Below are 22,749 nucleotides of genomic sequence, written 5' to 3' on the forward strand. Positions count from 1 at the left end.
GCTCGCCACCGAAAAATCTCCGAAGATGGCCGATCGTGTTTCCAGTATTACCGACATTGCTTCCGATAGGGCCAATGTATTTCTGTTATTACCGCTAAATTACCGATATCGCTGCAATTGATTCGCGAGTGGGCTGCGTTTGTTTACATTTGAGATGCAATTCCTTCAAATTTGCTGTAATTCCTTCGATTACTTAGGGGGGCCTGCAATACATATTTTAAAATCCCCTCTAGATTCCACTCCATGAGAATATAATACATATTGTTTTGTTGCAGTCACTATCATGTCTGCTTGTAAGTGAGACTCTGGCAATAAAACAGCAAAGTAAATGTAACTAAATTATTGGTAAAACATGTCACAGTAAAAAAAAACAAACAAAAAAACAACATGTCACAGTAACTATAGAGACCAATCATAGACGTTTCTTTAAACAGTGAAAAGATATTTTAGAATTTGCTGTGAATGAGTGAAAACATGCCACCATATAATATTCCAGTGACAATTGACTTACATAATTACCGTATTAGCCATTATAAGTACACTGAATCAACAAGCACTGACCAGCTTGTAAACCAATGTAATGTCTATACCACTGCATCTGCTGAGGTAAAAGATAAGGACTCTTATTTCCTTGTGCAAATTACATACCATATTGAATCGAAAACAAACACGATTGTGAATCCAGAGTAACTATTTTACAGAATGTTTTGGTTTCATGAATATCTGAACAACAGCCAAAGGACGAACCAATTTAACGTGCTATTTATGGGCTTGTCTATTTCCTGAGCATGAAACATTAGCAAATACAGTAGACATGTGAACATATTTCGGTGACTTTTTAAAAAAATATTCAAAGGTTTCTGCAATTAGAAATTAATTTAAGTTTACATTTCCCCCCATTCCAACTACTATCTTCAACATTTAATGAAAGACCATTAAATCATTTTACAAAATGTACTTATTATTTACATAATTGATAGTTACAATGAAATCAAAATGACAATATTTAACTGGCCAAAAGTTTGTGACTTCTTAAAAGAAAACATAGTTTGACTTTTGGTATTGAAAGGAAAAACCCTTCCTTGCTTGGCTTTCCATAATGACTAATTTCTGAGTATTTTGTCACCATTACATAACTGTCCCTGCAGGAACGAACATAAAGTTCAATAACATAAAGTTATACATTTGTGAATGTTTGAAACTAGACGATATACTTACAAACCATCCCTGAAACCTCTGATAAAATATTTAACTCACAAAACATTTCTCACATATGACACCCATTTGAATTTCAAGTAGATACCTTACTGACACTGATTTTGGGGGTAAGATTGAGAAGGGAAAGGAGAAAGAACATAGTCTGAAAAAATAATAACAACACACTGATGTTGCAGCCACACCTTTTCTTACAGTTCAGATCCTTACTTTATTCAAAATTGTCAAATTTTCTTGGTTTCTGTCAACACCCTATACATTGCAGACTGCTGCTCGGTTGCTTTTCTTGGTCACAAAGCCTTGACTGTGTCTTTTAACTATATTGTGTTAAACAATTAAAGGTAAAAAAACCTGTTCCACTATAAAATCTAGTCAAACAATTTATAATAAACCCCTAAATCCAAATAAACAACCCATGTTTGAAGATTGCTCGAGTTGCCACAGTTTGTGTTTATTCAAGGACATAGGAGATAATTTTTGTCCAAAAGCTTACCACAAGTTGAGTTATAAGCTTCACACTGTTGTTATGTGTAGGGGCAATGTTCTTAAATTCATATTTAATCCTGTGTATTTTCACCAAATCATATTCATACAGTTATTGTTAGAAGAAACATATTCAAAGGAAGTAAACTCTTTACACTGGAATGTAAAAGAATGTCTTGCCAGGGCATCACAAGGTATGTATTTCTTTTAAACAATGCCAGTTCGTAGTAGGATCCTTTCAAGGCTGAACTTATGAAAAGAATTCACAACTTCTATCTGCTGGTTTTGGCTTGGATCTGAATGGGATCCAACAGAAACACTGGTGATTTAAAATAGGAACAGATACTGGAACATTCACCTGTTTGGATATTTCAAGATATCATCACAGCCATAGTAAAAATATTTATTGGAAAACCTTTCGACTTGTAAATATAACACCGACAAATAAGAACCATTTATTTTCTGGCCTTACAAAAATTTGCAGTCTTGGCAACAAGACAAGTTCAGTACTTATCAGTTCAATGTGTTCGGAAAGAACTCAGATTACTGAGGCAGACCATATGGTTAAGTTGTCTTTCTGGACAATGAACAATGCAAAGTTGCGCATCTGCCATCTGTCTAATACTGTATCATGTTGGCTGTCAAGGGCTGATACCACTGGCAAATGGTAAAGTGTCATATTATAACTTATTTCTTGCATGCCATATCAAGGGACTCTAAAATAAACTAAATGGATTTCGGAACTAGGGCTGATATGGCCAATATGCATTTTCGGCCCATGGTCAATACGGACATATGCCGAAAACCAGTATATTAGTACAATGGTCCATATTATTTGTAGGTATTTCTCTTTCACATTTGATCCTCAGAGGCTGATATGGTAGTTTCGTGTTGATATGACTGGTGAAAGAAAAACTGTTATGTAAAAACATCACCTTATCATACTATTAGTTACACAGTGTTGTGAAAGGGTGTATGGGGCTGTAACACCCTCGTAAATGCTGTGCATCTCAGGAAATACAGAATTTACAATGGTCTTACAGTCCCATACACTGTTTCAAACCACTGTGACAAATATATTACCCTTAAGATCTTCTAATTTAGCTTACCTTTAAACAGGACCAATCAACATTCGACAACCAAAATTTCGAAGCAACTGGACGTTTAGCAGCCACTTTCCATCTATAGTCAAGGTCATTCATACAACCCGTGCAGTGTGTCACATGACATATTTGATATGGGGTGTACGGTTCTTACACCCAGGCAAATCTGTCTACATTGTTTCCTTTGCTTTGGCTATTAACCAATCTGAATTCGATAAAGTTATCTCAAGGGTAATAATGTATTGTATAGCCTGTCTTATACTGTATCACATCCCTTCCCTAATAATGAACAGTATCACATTTTTAATAATAGATACACCTTCTCTCTTGTGCCCCATTGCACTACCTCTCTGAAAATGTCTCAAATAAACCAACTTAGCTGAGAGTAAACACTAAAGCTCCCAGATCAAGCAGCTTTATCATTTCCACTACCGGGGAAACCCAGGAATATGGTGCTGACACACCCAGAAGCAACTGGCTGTCACACCCAGAAACAACTGGACCAATCCAGGATTCAAACCCACAAAAATGTAGGTTTGGGGGTAAAATGCCACTCAGTACATAAATACTAGTTCTGTTCCCATACCAGCGCCTGAAATAATCACCGGCTTTGAGGCCCAGAGCTGGTCAGTCAATGCACCAGGCCGGCAGTTTCAAATATGTGCAGGTCTTTATGACCTTTGGGGAATAATCTGACAATTTCATTTTCAACAGAATCTTTCCCATGATGTTTAGTAAAGTTCAAGAACCATCCATGATTCATCATGATACCATATCTTACAGTTCCACTTCCTGGTATTTCAGTGCCTTGCGAAGAGGAATGGCAAAACCAGTCTTTACTAAAATACAAATATCTCTCTGTGCTATAGTCTTTGCAAACTGATCTTGTAGAAACTGTGAAACTGCATACAGTGTAGTCTATTTTGTTTTTACTAGTTTGACTTTAACAAAATGGGTCTGCTGATTTCTTTCAGGCTCTCTTGAGTTTAAAACCTGCAGGCAGATTCAGGCCTTGATGGCCTGCTGGTAAATGAAAGTTTTGCAAACTCTGTCCCATACACTGACATGCTTGGCAAACTGAAATTTCTTCATGAACTAAAAGAAGATGAGTGTGTCATTTTGCAAGTAGAGTGGTCAGTGGACATTGTCATGGTATGTGAACATTGTCAACACCGTCAAAAACAGGTAGACAAGAATATATTTTATTACTGAACACTAAACATAACAAACAATACCTCAATTTCTGACTCGTTCTATTAGGTACCCAATCTGAATGATCGTGACATTTTAAAATTCACTTCACACAGGAATGGCCAGTACATACAGTCAGCCACCTAACCAACTCAGCTGTGTCATGGGTGAGATGGCTGATTTTGTGAGCTGGCCATTAGGAGAGTGTGGGTTCAAATCCTGCATGGGACTCAACCTAACAGAAGTACTAGAACAGAGCTCGATTTAAGAGATGTTAACCTACTTGCACCAGATGCAACCTAAGATAAAAACCTAGTTGCACCAGACAAATTCCAGATGCACTGCATTTATTTATTGCAATGTACAATGAAAGAAATATGCTTCAGAATTATTAAATAATGTATTCAGAATTTATTTGTACCTGGTGCAAGTAGAACTAATAACTAGGCTGAACTTTGTACTGCTGGACTGCACCCATGCAAGTAACAAAGTACCAGATTGAGCCCTGTAGGATCTGTACTTACCAGAGAGATTGTTATCCCCAAAACAATAATACCTGACAACTTTCTGAATGGCACTGTGAACTGATGATATATGAAGTTTTGTATTGATCTCTATGATTGATGTTAAAATCTATACAGACTTTTATTCATAACTAATGTATCCCAAAACAACACGCCTAACATACTATAACTTGCAGGAAAAAGAATTTCTAATTTGAGAATGCTGTTATCCAAACCATAACATTTATACTTAAGGCCTTGGTAAAGGTCAGAAAACAGGATCTGTACAATCAGTGTCATTCAATGTCCAACAATTTAGCTTCCAATATATCACAAAAAGAATTGTAATATTTTCATCTGCCAATACACGACAGTAAAATATTTAATGAATATCTGCATACACTTTCATTTGAGTTCATTATCCATCAAAATATCCATCTCAACGTCCTGAAACGAAACATTCCGTTACGATGATGAATGATTAACGATGCATTGTTATAATCATCGTATTCAACCAGTTGAACCACCAATGATTGATCCCTTTCGCTCATTACCTCTATGCTATAAACACTCTGTATATCCCATATGGTTATTAACTCAATGCTTTAAATACATCCCATGTGCACATTGACTCAGTGTTAAAGAACTATACATAAAGAACAAACGCTAAACATGTTGTGTAACAGACTTTTCTCATCAACATGACTAACCAGTTAGCTGCAAAATTTCACACTGATAAAAATACTCTAAAATGTCAAACACTAAATTCTCATGAATAGCAGCATTTTGACAATGCCCTCCAGTAAGAGCAATGATGTCATGCAATTGTCCCTAGACACAATTGTACAGACCTCTTGTGATTGGCTCAAGAGGCCTGTGAACAAATGAAAAATGTCACTGTACAACTGTTATTACCTGACTTCAGCTCAGTATTCCCTATCCAGATATGGTCATACGTAATACTCACAGTCACAATGGCCCATTTAATAGCTCGCACTGCAGCTACAATTCCAAGGATGGCAAAGCCAACGATGAGGCCTCCAACGACGATGAAGATGTAGAGAAGGATAAGGTAGCGGTACAGCTCTTCGTCCACTTCAAGGTACTCATTGGACCAGAAGTCAAGGCGAAACCACAGCAAGATGCCAAATATCACCGCCCCCAGGAGCTGTGGAATAAAATGCATAGCTATAAAAACTGCATCAAGATATTCCAAGGACTTGCTGGAGATAAATGCAAGTAGGATCATATGAAACCTCAAGAACTGGACTGGAAATTTTCAGGACCATTTCCAAATAATCATGAAATATCCTGGACCCTTCAGTGTACATGAGCACTTTTCTTGAAGATTATATTTCTGTCTCAGTTTTATAACACATAAACTAAGTATCAAGCTGGATCAGTATTTATCTGATAAACTTTTATTTCAAACTTTTATTTCACATTATGCTAATCAGGTGAATTCATCACATAACCAACCATATGACATCAACCACTGAGTCAGGACGTCATCTCATTCCAGCAAATTTTATCATTTGAAACCTTTGGCTAATGCATCAGTTCAAATAAATTAAAATTTACAAGCATGAACACACAATACAATACACATGTCATCTGAAAACAATCATTTGTGTGTTCAAACTGTAATCTCCTTGAATTTGTTTTTTTGTTGTTTGTTGTTTACACCACTCATTAAAGATACATTGCAGTGTGTAAATAACTGAGTTTTGACTAGACAATCCAGTGATCAACAGCATGAGCATTTATCTATCACTGGGATGTGTGGACAATCAACCATGTCAGCAGGCCTGACCATCTGATGCAATTAGCTGCTTCCCACGACACATATGGGTTGCTGAAGACCAATCACACAAAGACCTTCACAGGTCACTTTGAATTCCGAGGCAAAGATGGGTGAACCTGTCTATTCTTCCTTGGAAACCCCCAGGGCAACCCAGCCATGATTCGTCTCTTTCATCAACAACACTGGTTGCCCCTCCATCATGTGATCAATGTAAAACCGGATAGCATGCTGTATAATTCATAACCATCCGTTATTGATGTAGCTCAATCACAGCTCCTCAGAAACACCTCCTGCATAGTCAATCAGGGATTTCATGATAGTGATATTGCATGGACAATTCCTGCAGAAATCGTTCTGATGACACAAAGCAGAAACTGCAACCGGAACACAAACATACGGCTTGATGTGGCCACACTTCAACAGTGCAACATGGTAATCAAAAGTGAAATCTCAGCTTTGACACACCTGTGGGACATGGGTTCACCCTCGGGGGGGGGGGGGGGGGGGGGGGGGGGGGGGGGGGGTGGGTGGGTGAAAATGTTTTCTCCATTGGACTGGGGTGTCTGGAAATGGTATATTTTCACCCACTGACCCATGTTTTCCCAGTGGCAATTCAAAGTGACCTGTTTTTTTCTTCTAATGTAGCTGATATTAACTTGTCAGTGGTGCAACAACCTAATTCAAGTTCCTTAAATCCAGCATTGTGGTTACTAAGGATTTGTCTCTGCAAGACAATTATGTGATGTACTGTAATACTGGTATTTGTAATGAGAAACTTTGGGGGCTTAAGTGTTAAAAGATGTATTTCAGTACACTAAATATCAAATATATCAGCTTAGCAGATAACAACAGCTATGAGAGAGAAACTAAATTCTGTGTCTGAATCTGTCTATAACTTGGAAGGAAAGCATTATTTGTGTGTGAACTCCAGTAAACGTGTCAGGTCAAACCGAAAAAACAAACTAAACTGATCAGATACTGTGAAACAAATATGGGAACAACACTTCAAGGCAGTGGTCCTTTATCTATTCTCAGATTTCTTCCCACAGCGCTATTCAAAGCTGATGATGAAAACTGGAACATATTGAGGAACACTTACTTGTTTCTCTCAGTATATTTTATCCCAAATACTAGAACACAAAAGAATTACTGCAATAATCATGATTTGCAATATTCCTATATAACAGCAAGACAAGTCTTTACAGCAATATTTGCTCAATAAAGAAACCTGACAACTGTCTGATCATTGATTGAAACGATTTTAGTTGTAAGCCATGTGGAATAATCAATATATATAGCATAGCTAAAACATCAACAGGAAGTCCTGCTTCATGACAAGTTTAGACAAGACTTCTCGCATACACTGGTACATATTGATGCGTGCGTGCGTGCGTGCGTGCGTGCGTGCGTGCGTGAGTGTAGTTTTACGCCGCACTCACAAATATTCCTGCAAAACATCAGCGGTCTGTAAATAATCGGGCAGACAATCCAGTGACCAAGAACATGAGCATCAATCTGCACAACTGGGAACCGATGACGTGTGTCAACCAAGTCAGCGAGTGATCCGATTAGTCGCATTTTATGGCAAGCATGGGTTGCTGAAGGCCTATTCTACCTTGAGACCTTCATGGGTCCATAGAGTTAGTGCTGAGTGAGCGAAGATGACCCCAGTGATCGATGTGATCGTACAATTACACACATGCATGAGTTAACATTACTGAGTGAGCAAGTTGAGCTGGTTGTTGAATATTTCAGCAACATCACGGCAGGGGACACCAGAAATGGGCTTCACACACTGTACCCATGTGGAGAATCAAACCTGAGTCTTCAGCGTGATGAGTGAACGCTTCAACCACTAGGCCCCCTATTTGCCAAAATAAATGTTACTAAAAAGCCATGGGTCGACATGAACAAAGCATATTATATGGAGTGCGCAGGTTTTATGCAGCTGTTAGCAATATTCCAGCAATATCACAATGGGGGACACCACAAATGGGCCTTACACATTAGGCACATGGGGGGAATAAAACACGGGTGTTTGGCAAGACAAGCGAAATATTATCTGGAACTTGATTGCCCAACATTTCTCTCAAGTTGTTAATTATACATAAAATCAATAATGTATCACCATCATGGAAAATATAACCTGTTGCCATGCCACCTGGTATGTTACTCTTTTGTGTGCCAGTTCGGTAAATTTGAAAAGTGTTTACTTGTACTTGGGAAAAGGAAATCACAAATCCCTTTTTAAATATATCTCTCAAGAAAAGTCATATCAAGCCCATTGTGAATTAAAAATAAATACCACAATTTCCTGTTCAGCTGTGCCTAGACACAAACTAGGAAATACATTTCTACACATTATGACCTTTAAGCTGATGATGACAGAACAAGTCTGGTCATATGTCCCTTACAACTCATTATATTAGAGTAAGCCTTCAGGGATGAAGTCATAGAAATCTGCAGGACTGGTCACTGATCAATAAGCTGACCACCAATTCTCTGTCAGCTGACCAGTCTACATACAATGGAGGGGGCAAGGTAGGTGAGCTGTCGCAGGCGCCACGCTAGAAAGTGAACGATGACTGGATCGATCCCCACTTGATACTAGGTGTACAAACCTTGGAGCTTTCATCACTAGCAGGATCTTTCAGTGTTGTCACAACCTCTAGCATGCAGTACACAAACCAGCGCACGTGAAAGAACCCATCCATCTGGTGGTAATTGCGACCAGATAGTGGACACAAGAACACATGAGACAGCTAGTTGGGTGCACAGTAATGTGCAGTATCACAAGACAAAATACTGGCTGTATCCCATTCCCCCTAGCTGCAAATGGGTACCTTGTGAGGATGAGGCTGTGTGATAACTTTCCGTGCCTAACAGGCTACATGAGTTTAATACTCCCCAGGGAGTTGAGTTGGTTAAAATAATGCCCGAAAAAAGACATGCGTTGATCATGGGAACATCCAAGCACTTTAAGCATGCCCTAGTTGCGTGGACATGCGCACTATATAAATAACCTATAATAATAATTCTACATAGGAAAAATGTAAAGAACTTGTTCCTGTTATACTTACCCAGTCAAGAGTAATCTATAACCACTAAATGTATCAATGTAGATAAGTGTTTACATATCCTATCATATTTGTACATGGACATCTGACCTGTCACCTAAACCAGAAATCAGCTTTAGAATTCTATTTTTTCTTTTCTTAGTGCATCCTATTATAGCAAAGTATTACATATTTATAGCAAAGTAAATGCTAAATAACTGCACCCAGTTAATGATGTGGTCATTAACTTCATTTTTCATTGCTCTCAACTCCAAACTGTATACAAGTTGTGTAGATTGATGCTCATTATGTTGATCACTAGACTGTCTCATTAAGACTTGACTGTTAAGACAGGAGTCATATAACTGGAGTACTGCTGAGTGTGGCATTAAACAGCAAACAAAATTAAAACAAGTACCGATATTAAATTACATCTATGACATCATTCCATTGTCTGTGCGCTCCATTACTTTTCAGGTATGGCGCGATATGTACTGGTTTCAAATTAAGACTTCATTTGGTCATTTTGACATTTACTTTTGATAACAGAAGTTAGTTCAAATATGATAATATCCTCTTAACTCTTCATTCCTTAAAACAATGTGCCTGATTACCTCCTGGGCCTCAACGCCATTATTTTCAAGGAATGGGGAGCTACTCGGACATTATCCTATACACAATGGACTGTGAATTTGTTTAGAATACATTTTACTTTCCGACAACCCACATCAATGAATGGTCGGTTTTCCCAACTTCAAGTATACACACTGTAAGTCAACATAAGTGAAAATAACGCAAATTAGACACTCAAGTAGATTCCCTCATTCAAACAGACTTAACAAAAACTGCATACTGTTTCCAATTTACAGATTTGACAAATATATTCTGGGAATCACTCCTAAAACGTTTTGTACATTCATTTCCATACCATTTGCAAATATAAATACAAAGAATGCACAAAGCAAAAGCACAAACCCTTGGGATACTAAACACTTTGATATCGAATGTGTATTATGTACAACAACATCTCTTTGTGAATTATGCAAAATATTCTAGGTCACGCTGCACTTCGCATCATGTCAAAACTACATCACATTGTTTAAGGCTAGTCTGAAATGAAAATGGTATTCACGTTTCAGACAGTGACAAAATCAGACCCAGTTGTAATAGTCTGGGATTATTTTGAATCGGAGATTTAAATAGATGCGCCAAATATTCCTGAATGGCCAAATATTCCCTATGCTCCGACCAGAGGCCTGAGTCTGGTCTTAATCTGTTCTGACAGGCATGCTGGAAGCTGAAGATAGAAATATTCCCACTTGGATTGTCCATTCAGCTCTCGGTGACTGGCTGACTGCAGTCACAATCATTGAGTCTCAGACAAAGACGATGGTGACGTGAAATTAATTGATGCTTTTTATTCTATTTTGATTAATTTTTACGATCTGCACAAAATACAACATTCACTGAGCCTGTACTTGTCAATGGTTTGTGATAAATATGCTGATTGTGGAAAGAGCTATCACTACCAAGGTTTCAGTGGTGAGTGACTTGCAACCTGATATCAGACTTATCTCTGTAAAACAGTGAGTGATTGAGAGAGTGAGTGAGTGAGGGAGGGAGTGAGGTTCTCTATCACATTTAGCAATATTCCAGCAATATCACGGCAGGAGACACCAGATATGGGCTTCAAACATTTTACCCATGTTAGGAATCGCCCTTTACCACATGGCTACACAACAAAACTACTGAGGATGACATTAATATTGTATATTGGGATTGGAAAGAGAACTTTGACAATGGGCCATTTTCAGGATTATAAGCCATTTTCTGAATTTAGAATGGGCCATTACCCTTGTGAAAATAGTAAACTTCTAAATCTTAATGGGTCATTTTTCATTCTGATGTTCAAAATGGCCCATGGCCCCTGCTTTTCCAAATCCCTGACTATATATTTGTAAATGGTATGAGGATATGCATCGATGTTACATTCCAAAACAGTCCATGGATATTGGTATTCACTCCACAGCATATTTACATCATCTGACATTAACATCATAAATAATTCTGCCAAGTTCTTAGAATTCTGGGTTTATTTTGCTGCCATGTTGTTGTGTGAAATTGGTACTATAAGTAAAATCAATATTGAACCAGTTGTATGGCCTTTATACAAAATAACCCTTCTTCATGCCATTATACTATACTATGATCTATACTACCCAATGAAAAAGACAAGCCATTGTTCCTACAGTGAACTAATGTCCAACAGCCAGGTAATGGCTTGACTTAACAGCGTTATTCAAATCAGTCTGTCTGGTGTCTCATGCATGTATTCTGAACACTGTTGTCTTTATGTCGCCAAGCAAATATAAATACTTGCTGCAAATGGCTTGATTCTCTGATCCAATTTTAACCTTCAGGTTACTGAATACCCGTTATGATTGCTGCTTGATGTTTTAATGACTAGCTCTGCCAATAAATCCAGGATACAACTTTATACTTGATGGTAAAATTTCTCACCGTTCTTAAACATAATTAAAACCATAAGAGGAAGTCTAGGTTCGATTTTACAATTCTAAAGTTTACTTCATGAACCATTTATATCATTATGCTTGTTTTTAGTGAAAGAAAAAAATTCTGATACTGGGGGTTAGTTTAATCCACAATTTGAACTCAAGCGAGTAGGTATCATTGGTCAATGCTAAGGTGGCCAGACATTCAGACATATTCCATTGATCTTCCAACACGTGTACTACAAGAGTGAGTGAGTGAGTGAGTGAGTTTAGCTTTAGGCCTTACTCAGCAATATTCCAGCCATATGGCAGTGGTCTGTAAATAATCGAGTTTGGACCAAACAATCCAGTGATCAATAGCATGAGCATCAATCTGAGCAATTGGAAACCAATGACATGAGTCAACTAAGTCAGCAAACCTCAGACCATTCAAGCCTGTTAGTCGCCTCTTACAACAAGCATAGTTGCCTTTCATGGCACGCATGGGTTGGTGAAGGCCTGTTCTACCCCAGACCTTCACAGGGTATGGAACACAACAGTCTTCTTCAGGAACACTTTACTGAAAATCATTGTGCTGGCATCAAGGCCTCAATAAATAAGACAGAAAGAAACCATATTTATCGTAAGACCAGACCAAATTTATTTCTTGTTTTACAGATCCGCCTGCCACATTTTTTCAAGAATAGGAACAAAAATAATAAAAATTAATTTCCCTGGCTCAATAAATAAAATTCTAATGTATTTATTAAAAATGTAAATTCACAAAAAAAATACTTTTTAGGTTGTTTTTTTTACCCATATTCACTTCATAAATTGCAAAAAGTAAAATACTTTGAGTATTTAGAAGGAATATTACTTTGATTGGAAGTTTTATTTCCATTTTTTTTCCTGCCTGCCTTTTCAGAGGACAAAAGTCTGTAAAACAAGAAACAGAATTGGTCTGGCCTTATCTAAGTCTTTAACTACTAGTTCCCAATTTGAGTCTCATTTGACCTAGCAGTTTGTCTGTCTCCAAGATCCTGAACCACATTATTTTCTCTCTTTGTCTAGCTCTGTCTGCAGAGCAAAGCCATAAATAAAGCAAGTCCACAGTTTTCAATCTCTAATCTCACCTCAAAAACCTGCTTTAAAATCATACTAGCAAATGATGGCTTGAGGATAATACTTGTTTAATGGAGATGATGATGATATCCAGATAGTAAATTGTAAAATCTGACATAATGCATTCAAGGATACCTTGCAATTGTCCAAACATTTAACACTGACACAAATATTCAAATCAAAGAAAAAATTAAACAAACTTGCTAAACCGTATAATCCATTGATTGCTCAAACATTTTATAAAGGGAGCTAATACCCACATCTTAGAACCATAATCTGCTGAACTCTAAACAAGTCAACATGAAGTCTCAGCTAATCAACCCTGTGTCACAAAATGGAACCAAGAAAACTATTCAGATAATGTTCTGAAAAACTCATTCTTATCCAACACAAACATGCACAATGAAAACAGTTGCACATCTATATTATTCAACTTTTGACAGGGATCAATGTTCTTGAAATTCCATTTCCCCAAACCGGTAATGTTTTCATCATTCTGGGTTATGGTTCAAAGTGACAATAAACCTCACTCACTCACTGTTGAAACTGAAGGTGGGTTGCTGTATTAGTCTGACCTAATGTTGATTTAACAGTTCTAGCGCAGTGCCAGAAACACTCTGATCTTGAGCTTATTTCATCCCACTAGTGAGGGACATGAGACAAAGTAACAACAAGCATCATCTTTCAACATCTTTTGGTAATATGCATACTTGTGATCACACCACAGACCGATTCCACTCTCCAGCCAAATGCTTTTACATAAAAAGGTGGTGATTATAACTTCTCTCAGAATTTTTCTGCCAACCACTTCAGCACCCCTAACATTGCTTGTGTAGTTTACAATGTTCTAGTTTTCCTCATCACAGACATGCTGTGAAAAACAACACATGTTCAACAAATTGTAAATAATAGGTCTGAAATCATGACAGAAATTGCAAAAAAGATTTCCTGTTTGCCATTACCAAACTGTCTTCCAACCATGATCACCACTTTGAATCCGCTTGAGAAATGTCCTGCTGTTGACAAGACTCAAGGCTCTGCCAACAGGCTGGCGGGACATGTTGTAAAAATCAACAAGTCTTTTGTTTACACAGGAGCTTGACCTTGGAGACACTCTTTGACCCTGGAATTGGTAGTCTAGGGCGTCATGACCAAACTAACCACAGTATTCAGAGGATTTGGACAAAGCTTTCAATTTGTCTTTAACTTTATACTACTTGCAGGACAACTATTTCCAACTTCAAGTGTTTTTCCAGCACCTTGATACTGTGGCTGGAAGGGGCGTTTTGTTTTGTGTCGAACAATTAAACAAATTTTAATACCTACATCAAACCTTCAACTTATACCAAAGGACATGATTCTTTTTTCACTTCAACAAGTTTGCAGGAAACTTTAAAGGGCAAGTTTGAGATGTTTACATGTGGCCTTGGGTGTATGTTACAGAAGAGATGGCTTGCTGCACACATGCGTCTGTCAGGTTGTTTCTAGTATGCGTGAGAATTTTCCATTCACAAGAGGATCTACAATTTCACCTTTCATGCGGAAACCTCAGTCTTCTGAAATGCCTGGCAAGTTAACATATTTCATGAACAAATAGCTAATTCTTGTTAGGACTATTAACTGAAAACATTGTCGTGACAAATTTGGCAAAGTTTCAGCATATTTCAAAAATATTCACCAGAGTGACATACTTTTCTCAAAAAAGTCAATTTTAGATGATAAAGTCTTGATCTAAATGTCCAAAAGCGTACAACCTACTGCCAAAACAACCAGATATCATTACATAATACAAAAGTAGTTTTTAGAATAAATACATGATGCCCCAAATTAGTAAAAAGACAGTTAGGATAAGATCATAACCTAAATGAATATTTCATGACGAAAGATTAAATAGAGTTTTACTTTCAAATTTGTGTTTCAACATCCAATATGTGTGGCATTTCACGACACAATGATAACTTTACGATCATGAGCGATAGGAACATGTCCCGATAGTACGGATAGTGTCGTGGCCTTGGTTCAGCCGTTAATACCTGTCACCTGACCTGATGTAGAGCTGTGAAAGTTATTTCAGGTGCAAGTGATTGTGGATGAGCTGATGTTACAGGCTCCATGAATGAGGCCAGGCTTTTAACACTAGGGCTATAATGTTTCCTCTGGTATATATTATTTCTAAATGGCATTTGATGCAACTTCCTGTTTATGAAATCAAGGGCAAAGAGGGACTTAAAGCTTATATATATCACAGAATTACTGTCAGTTTTCTGAGTGAGCAAGAGGGCCTAGTGGTTAAAGCATCGGCTTTCCACTTTGAAGGCCTGTGTTTGATTCCCCATATTGGTACTATTCTAGTGTCCCCAACTATCACACTGCCAAAATTGCCAGAAAATAGAAGTCCCTCTTAATGAGATAATCTTATTTTACGGCCTTGGGGCAGACATTTTACGGCAGATATTGAAATATTTGACTTGCCATACATTGACACCAAGTGGTCAGCTGAATGTAGATAAACATAATCATTGAGTTAAGTTTTAATTCACTTTTAGTAATATTTCATGTCAATCATGTCACTGTTTGATCCAGATTAGATTATTTACAGAGCACCATCATGTATTGATATTACCAAGTACATTGTTGAACAAAGCCACAGAAACACTACTTCCTTAGTTCTTCAATCCGTGAAGATCCAGGTCATTTCAATAAAGACAAAAAGCAAGAAAATAAAGCTCAAAGGAAACATTCCTTTCTTTGAATCCAGCTTTACAATAAAGGAAAAAGATCTACAAAAGGAAACAGCTAAACCAACAATATTCCTGCTGTCTAGTTCAATATTTCAAACTTTCAAATCCTGTCAGTGGTAATGTACAATGGACATGTGATGACCCGTAACATTTTCCTAACAACTCTCCCTCATCAGTGGTTGACAGACCAGCATCTGCGGGTGAACATTACTGTCATAGTTTAAGTCATATGTGATGACATTTAACCAGGAGCTATAATCACAGAAACAAATTTGAGTATCTCACAGTCATGAAATATCACTTGACACAGGTATGACAAATTCCATGGGGTCAGAACATGTTATTGCCATAAAAGCACTGCCAATGTCACTATTTGCCACAATTTTTGGTGAGTGTCAGAAATACAAGCCTGAGCAGCCAGCCTGTCATAAAAACCCACAAACCTTAGAAACTGCACCCCTAAAAATGCTGCTAAGGCCCTCACAGCCAACTGTGACAAATACAATTACTTGTACATTTACCTCACTTTGAAACGATGGGATCCCACATAAAATTTACCAGTCAAACAGGCACTCATTTCAAACACAGGGAAGAGGGCAAGTGTGAGAGTATAATTTTACACCGCACTCAGCAATATTCAAGTGAGTTGATAGGGAAAGAGAGAGTGAGCAAGTTGGTTGGTCCGGTGAGTGCATTGGTTGGTTGTCATTGGTTGTGGGATAGGAGTGAAGTATGTAAGTAAACTGAGGGAAGGAGAGTGAGCAAGCAGTTTTTCAGTCACATTACGGTATCCAAAGTGATGGACCCCTCAAATGTTACCCACTTCTATTAGATGCTGACCATTTCAATCAAACAAACAATCCAAACAAACACCAGTACTGACAAATCAAGAATCTAAATTCTAATTACTGGCACTTTACAGTGACTTCAATGACGTCAGCGCATAAAAAGTTTCCCAAACCCTCACGATTCAGGATCCCACTGAACTTCACGTTTGGGCTCCCCAGGTATCAAGATGAAACAACAACAATGTCCCCATCATGTTAGCATTGTCCAATCAAATACCAGTTTCTTAATTCTTTACAACAGGGTTCACTACAAAAACCTAACTGTATTTACAGTTCATTTTTCTTCACGATTTCATGCAACTAAAATTCCAACATGCTTCCTTCGACTTTTTCCTTCACTCCATGTCAACATGACAATGGAATATTGATTTCTGTCAGCTTGTTATGATGCATCCAAGACAAGCAGAAAATTGTGCACTGAGGAAAATTTACCATTTCTCAAACTACTTTTTTCGTGTTCTCCACTATTTTGATTTATCTCAATGGTGGAAGTTAAAGAGATATTTTCATTTATTTGCAATATTTTCCCCAAAGATTTATGTCAATGGAGGCAAGATGTTGGATACGAAAAGTGTCATGTGACCTTAAAGGAAATTAGCTTTCATTGTTCAGAAACAGACAACAAATGCCTCAAACCTTTCAAACATCAACTGTCAAATTTTCTATCTTCACCTTTGAAAGAAATATCTGCATTGCGTAAAAGATTTTCGGAGGTGTTGGATATAATCAAGCATTTCTCATGTCAATGTGACATTTCTAAATATTTGACAATTCATTAAACATGAATAATACCATTTGTACAAACCTTTAGAACTATCAGCTTATCTAACTGTAGTGGTCCTCACACTTCTTTCAGTAAAATTACTTTTTGCATAAAATTTGTTTTTAAATTTCAGATTGTATTGAGAAGTCTAGCATGCTCTGACTGCAATACGCTTGTAAATTTCAACATATAATATGAAGCATAAACAAGACATGGGCTATTAGCATTAAGATTGTCATGTGGAAGCTGATGTCACCATTCACTGCCTAACTTCAAGCATTCAGAAGTTGGTTTATTTATCAATACCCTCAGATTTGGGTTTTGTTTGGTTTGTTGTTTAATGCTGCACTCAGCAATATTTCAGCTGTTTGGCAGCTGCCTGTAAATATTTGTGGTGGACCAGACAATCAAGTGATCAACTGCATGAGCATCGATCTCTGACAACATGTGCCAAACAAGTCAGCAAGGCTGACAACCCTATCCCGTTTGTAAGCTCTTGGGACAAGCTTAGGTTACTGAAGACAATTCTACTAACCCAGATCTTCTCTGATCGTCATGCTCATCTCAAACCCTGCTTTACATATCTGAGTCATACCACAGATCAGTCTTATATATATAGCATCACAGCTGGTTTCATTTGAAAACTGCTTTAGACAACTGCTTCAAGAAACCCAGCAACCGAACCTGTCACAGTTATTAGGCGATGTAGTTTGTACTTGAATACTTGCTTCACAAAATGTTTGGCTTTCAATATGCTAGCCAGAACTTCCAGATAAGCACTGCTTTCAATGAATGAAAAATTAAAATTGATAAGGTTTGTTTTGTTGAAATAACATTCACCATTTTTTATGAACAGAACTGACATGATCTTGTGTTCTCCTCACTATGCCAAGACCTGTGATGATCTGGGTTAGAAATGTTCTTCAGTAACTCATGCTTGTCATAAAAACAAAAACACTTGTCATTGTCTCCCCACTGCATAGATCGATGCTCATGTTGATCACTGGATTGTCTGGTCCAGACTCGATTATTTACAGACTGCCGCAATATAGCTGGAATATTGCTCAGTGCGGCATAAAACTACACTCACTCATTACAACAGCAAAACGGACAAAATAAATACTTCCAAAACATATTATTCTTCTAATTTCAGGCCACATGGGGGTTGTATACACCAGCCATAAACAAATTCAATGTCACACATGCCTCATGAGTTATGTGTCATCAAGAGAAACAAATGGATTGATAGCTATGCTCCAGTTGTTGCCCTGAGCCTTCAGCACAATAGCAACCACTACTACCACACTGTCATAGTCAAATGTCAGTGTGCCGCATTAACTGACAAATAACGCCTCAGTAGCTATGATGAAAATCAAACTATGGTCTTTGGCACTGTTTCCTGTTTCTCTCATATTTTTGTAACGGCATAGACAGGAACTGGAGGTCAACACTTTCATTGATTTTCACTTCCTGTGGATTGTATCAAGTCACAGCAACAACAGTGAGTGAGCGAGCGGGAGTTTAGTCTTTCACCATTTTTAACAGAACTCTAGCGGCATGTCAGATTCTTGTGGGAGGAAAGCTTGAAAAGATGCAGGCCACTTGGGAAAAACCCAACAACAGCTTTTCACTAAGAAAGTTAAAAGCTGCCTCTACAGCAGAGTCATGAGCACACAGAGTCTTGTGCACAGAGAAGCATGTTAGTGGAGTGAGGTGGGTTTTATGCCTTTTTTAGCAATATTCCAGCAATATCATGGTGGAGGACACAAAAACTGGGCTTCACACATAGTACCCACGTGATGGGTAAACGCTTTAACCACTAGGCTACCTTCCTGTCCCAAAGGTTGGTAGATCGATCAAAACATCATACTAAAAAGTCGAAAGTTTGTACTTACTAATAAATAATGGCGACAGAACCATGAATGGCCAGGAAATATATGCTGGTCTTGTGGTCCCTTGCTAGTAAAAATTCTTTAGGACCACTAAATGATAAGATTGCAGTGGTATGTGTGACCAGTGAAGTTTTAAAGTAAATCTACCAATGTTTTTTTTCGGAACAATGAAGTATAGATATGATCACTCTCTGGTAGTGTTGTCAGGACTAAAATTTTGAAAGGCTTACTTCAATGCTTTAAGGGGTATTCATGTTAAACAACAGCAAGGTGGTCTACAACACTAAATAGCTACAATAATCTTAAATGCAACACTAAAACCTATTTCACCTCAAACCACCTTTTTTTGATAATGTTTTTGGTCATCATGAAATTGTTACGTTTTACAACAATTTGTCTGGATAAAGACAACAAACCCTACACTATATGTCAAGTAAGCACTTCCATGTTACTATGGTGATACAAATAATTACCTGATCACATGGTCTAGAAAGTTGGGTAATAATTCTGTTTCTAGTCCTTCTGCAAAAAAGCTATACTTAGGCATTTAAGACATAAAAACACAATGAACATGTTTCCATATGCAAACAATTTCGCCAAAGTAAAGAAGCACAACCCGTCTTTCCCGATTTGCACTCAATAATGTACTGACATTTACTTTCTTCTATTTGCTGAGTTGAGCAGATATATACTTCCCTAAAGACCCTAAATAATTGTATAATTAAATCCCTCCATGCTTATCTGCTTACAGTGGAAGTCAATATTATGGTGCCTCGGGAATGACCTCCCCTTTCCCCCATCTTCTGACCGTATCTCCTCCTTCAAACTCCCTATAAATAGAAGCAGCGATAAGGATAATCATGTACATGTTTATATTTATAATTGTCTCTGGAAATTAAACATCCGAGAGTCAGGTTTTGGTGCTTCTACATTTAACATTATTAAGGTTCAGCAAGAAATTCATTGCAGCAAGATTTGAAACGTGGCACAACATGGACACCTTTCAGTTGTCCCACTTCTGTTTTCAGATCATGTATCTTTCAAAGACATTTTCAATATACAGATAAAATATCTGAGTAAACATTTCATTAATAAATTTTTGGACTTGAATTCTTGCATGGTTAGTCACACATGATACTACTTTCCAAACAAATAAATACTTGTTTTTTTCTGTAACTTTTGGATAGTGTTTTTCCATTTAAGTATAGGTTCTAGAACTTTGGTTTTATGAGATGACCTCACATTTTCAGAGTCAAGCACTTAATTGCCATCACACAAAGTCAGCCATCCAACCCACTCAGCCACCATGGCTTTCAACTTTTCTGGCCGTAGAATCTGACTATTCAAACACCAGTAACATTGCTCATTCAAACATTTACATGTACACATGAAATAATTTCAGACGTTACTCACTTCTGTTCTTCAGAACACTTCGTCATATTGCAACTACTTGAATATTTAACCCTCATCAACAACGATGTCATGGTAGGGTGGTAGAGTTCAGTAAAAATTTAAAATAAACTTTATCAAATGTTAATTCCCAGTAAAAATGCAACTGATGGTGAGGAGAAACAAGAAATGTAAACCAATCATGACCTAATCAGTTACATACATATCCCTCCTACACTTCCTGAGACCATAATTTACTGCAAAGGGTGTCTGCTGGGGGAGGTGATACAGGCTGCGTAACATCTGAAGAGGTTCTTCAAGTCAGGCTATGTGCTCAACATGCCCAGCCTGGGCTCTGTGAGCACAAGTCTGGAGCTAATGTGTTGACTTTACAGATCCCGCCCACCTCCAGACATGTTTATGTATCTTTCATTCTATGAGCGAGAGAGTAGTTTGGGTTTAACATCATTTTGAGAAGTCATTCAGCTCAATGGTGGAAGAAAATCTGTAGTGATGCAGGTTCTAGATGGTTGGTGCTGTTCGCTGATTTACCACAGCTTACACAGCTATAATGTGAACAATCAAGTGACTGAACATTGATATGGGACAAGATGAAATGTATGTGAAACAGACAGGCAGATTCCACTAGACAACAAGCAAATGTTGCCGAAGACTCCAAACCCTGATGTCCTAATTCAAGTTGAATTAAAATGTTTCTAGTCTGATCTGAATATAGATGAAACTGTCAGTCTCTGATTCCAGCATTAAGTCACAAGATTTTGGTAAAACCCAAGAAATCTTTTGTTGGATTTAGTGTCTAGTACTATGATTCAACCTCTAAATAGATGAAAGTTGACAAACACACACCAATGCAAGGCTACTGATAAATTTGTCTGCACCAAAATATTAATAATACAAAGGTATCATTTTCTTGTTCCAGTAATGTGATTTTCAAAACTGTGGTCCAGACATGATTTGAAGCAGCCTCATCTTGACTTACACTGTACATCACCATGACAACAGTGCTAACTTTCACTATACACAGAGAGAAATATGTGGCTACATCACTATCAGTTCTTTGTATTGGATGAGATCAGTGTATACAAGAGTTATTAATACAGACATTATATTACATCATCATAATGTGCAAGACTAAATGACAGTTATACATGTAACAGGACTCGAAGCTTGAATTTCTACTTCTCTCTATTCCTACCAATCAATTAGTGATCAAATTATTTTTAATGTTTGTGACTGTAATTGATAGGATTTGAGGAAAACACTCATGAAAAGATCAGTGTCAGAATTGATCTTTAGTAAATCATGCTTGTCTTAAAAAGTGACTGCATGATCAGTTGGTCAGGCTCACTGATGGTTAACATGAATCCCAATTGCATAGATCAGAGCTCATGCTGTTGATCACAGGATTGCCTGGTACAGATTTGATTGTTTACAGACTGCTACCACATAGCTGAAATATTGCTGACTCATGAAAAAAAACCGGAAAATATTAAAAAGACCAACAAAATCAATTTAAATACAAGCAAAAATGCCATACTTTCCATAATAGTATATACAGCTGCACAAAACTATAAGTTAAACGGAATTGTAGGAACATGAAAATATACAGACATGGCCTTGTACGAGCCTGTGCCACCAAATGTCAAGTTGACAAGCACAATGTACAGTACCCATTCACCACAACTTCAATTTCTTTTTTCACTGTCATACGACTCCGCTATCGACAAGGCAGAGTGTTACACTCGGCCCCAAATTAATGAGCCGTGATCCTATTATCCACTGCAAATATGCTCATTAGGAAATTTGTCTAGATTGTTGCAAACTGTGGCTTATTAACATTGTAAACTATTTATCTTGCAGTGCCAATATTTACTGGTCAAATGGCCGCTGGATTATCTTGTGTTTGTAGGGCCTGGACCAGCCATCTTTGCTTTGTGGGCCCAGGGAAAATGACAGGGATGCCAAAGGAAACAATCATATGTTTATTTAACGTTAACTCTCAAAACGTATTCCTTAGATGTCAGTCATTTCCATAACTGCCAACATTCCTAAATTAAGGTATTTCATTACAATTCTTGGGATGGAAGAAATGAGCCTCACTGTATGAATTGTCTCCAGTAAAAATG

The 22,749-nt window shown here is 37.6% G+C and overlaps 1 protein-coding gene across 1 annotated transcript in view; it reads right to left on the reverse strand.

Moving 5' to 3' along the window:
- Positions 1-22,749, reverse strand: part of LOC137261438 (tetraspanin-3-like) — a 64,471-nt gene that overhangs the window by 11,498 nt on the left and 30,224 nt on the right. Inside the window, exon 2 of the mRNA XM_067799185.1 lies at positions 5,463-5,663. Within this exon, the coding sequence (XP_067655286.1) occupies positions 5,463-5,663 (201 nt within the window). The remainder of the gene's footprint in view (positions 1-5,462; positions 5,664-22,749) is intronic.

Source organism: Haliotis asinina, chromosome 14 (assembly GCF_037392515.1).
Source record: "Haliotis asinina isolate JCU_RB_2024 chromosome 14, JCU_Hal_asi_v2, whole genome shotgun sequence".
Lineage (NCBI taxonomy): Eukaryota > Metazoa > Mollusca > Gastropoda > Lepetellida > Haliotidae > Haliotis > Haliotis asinina.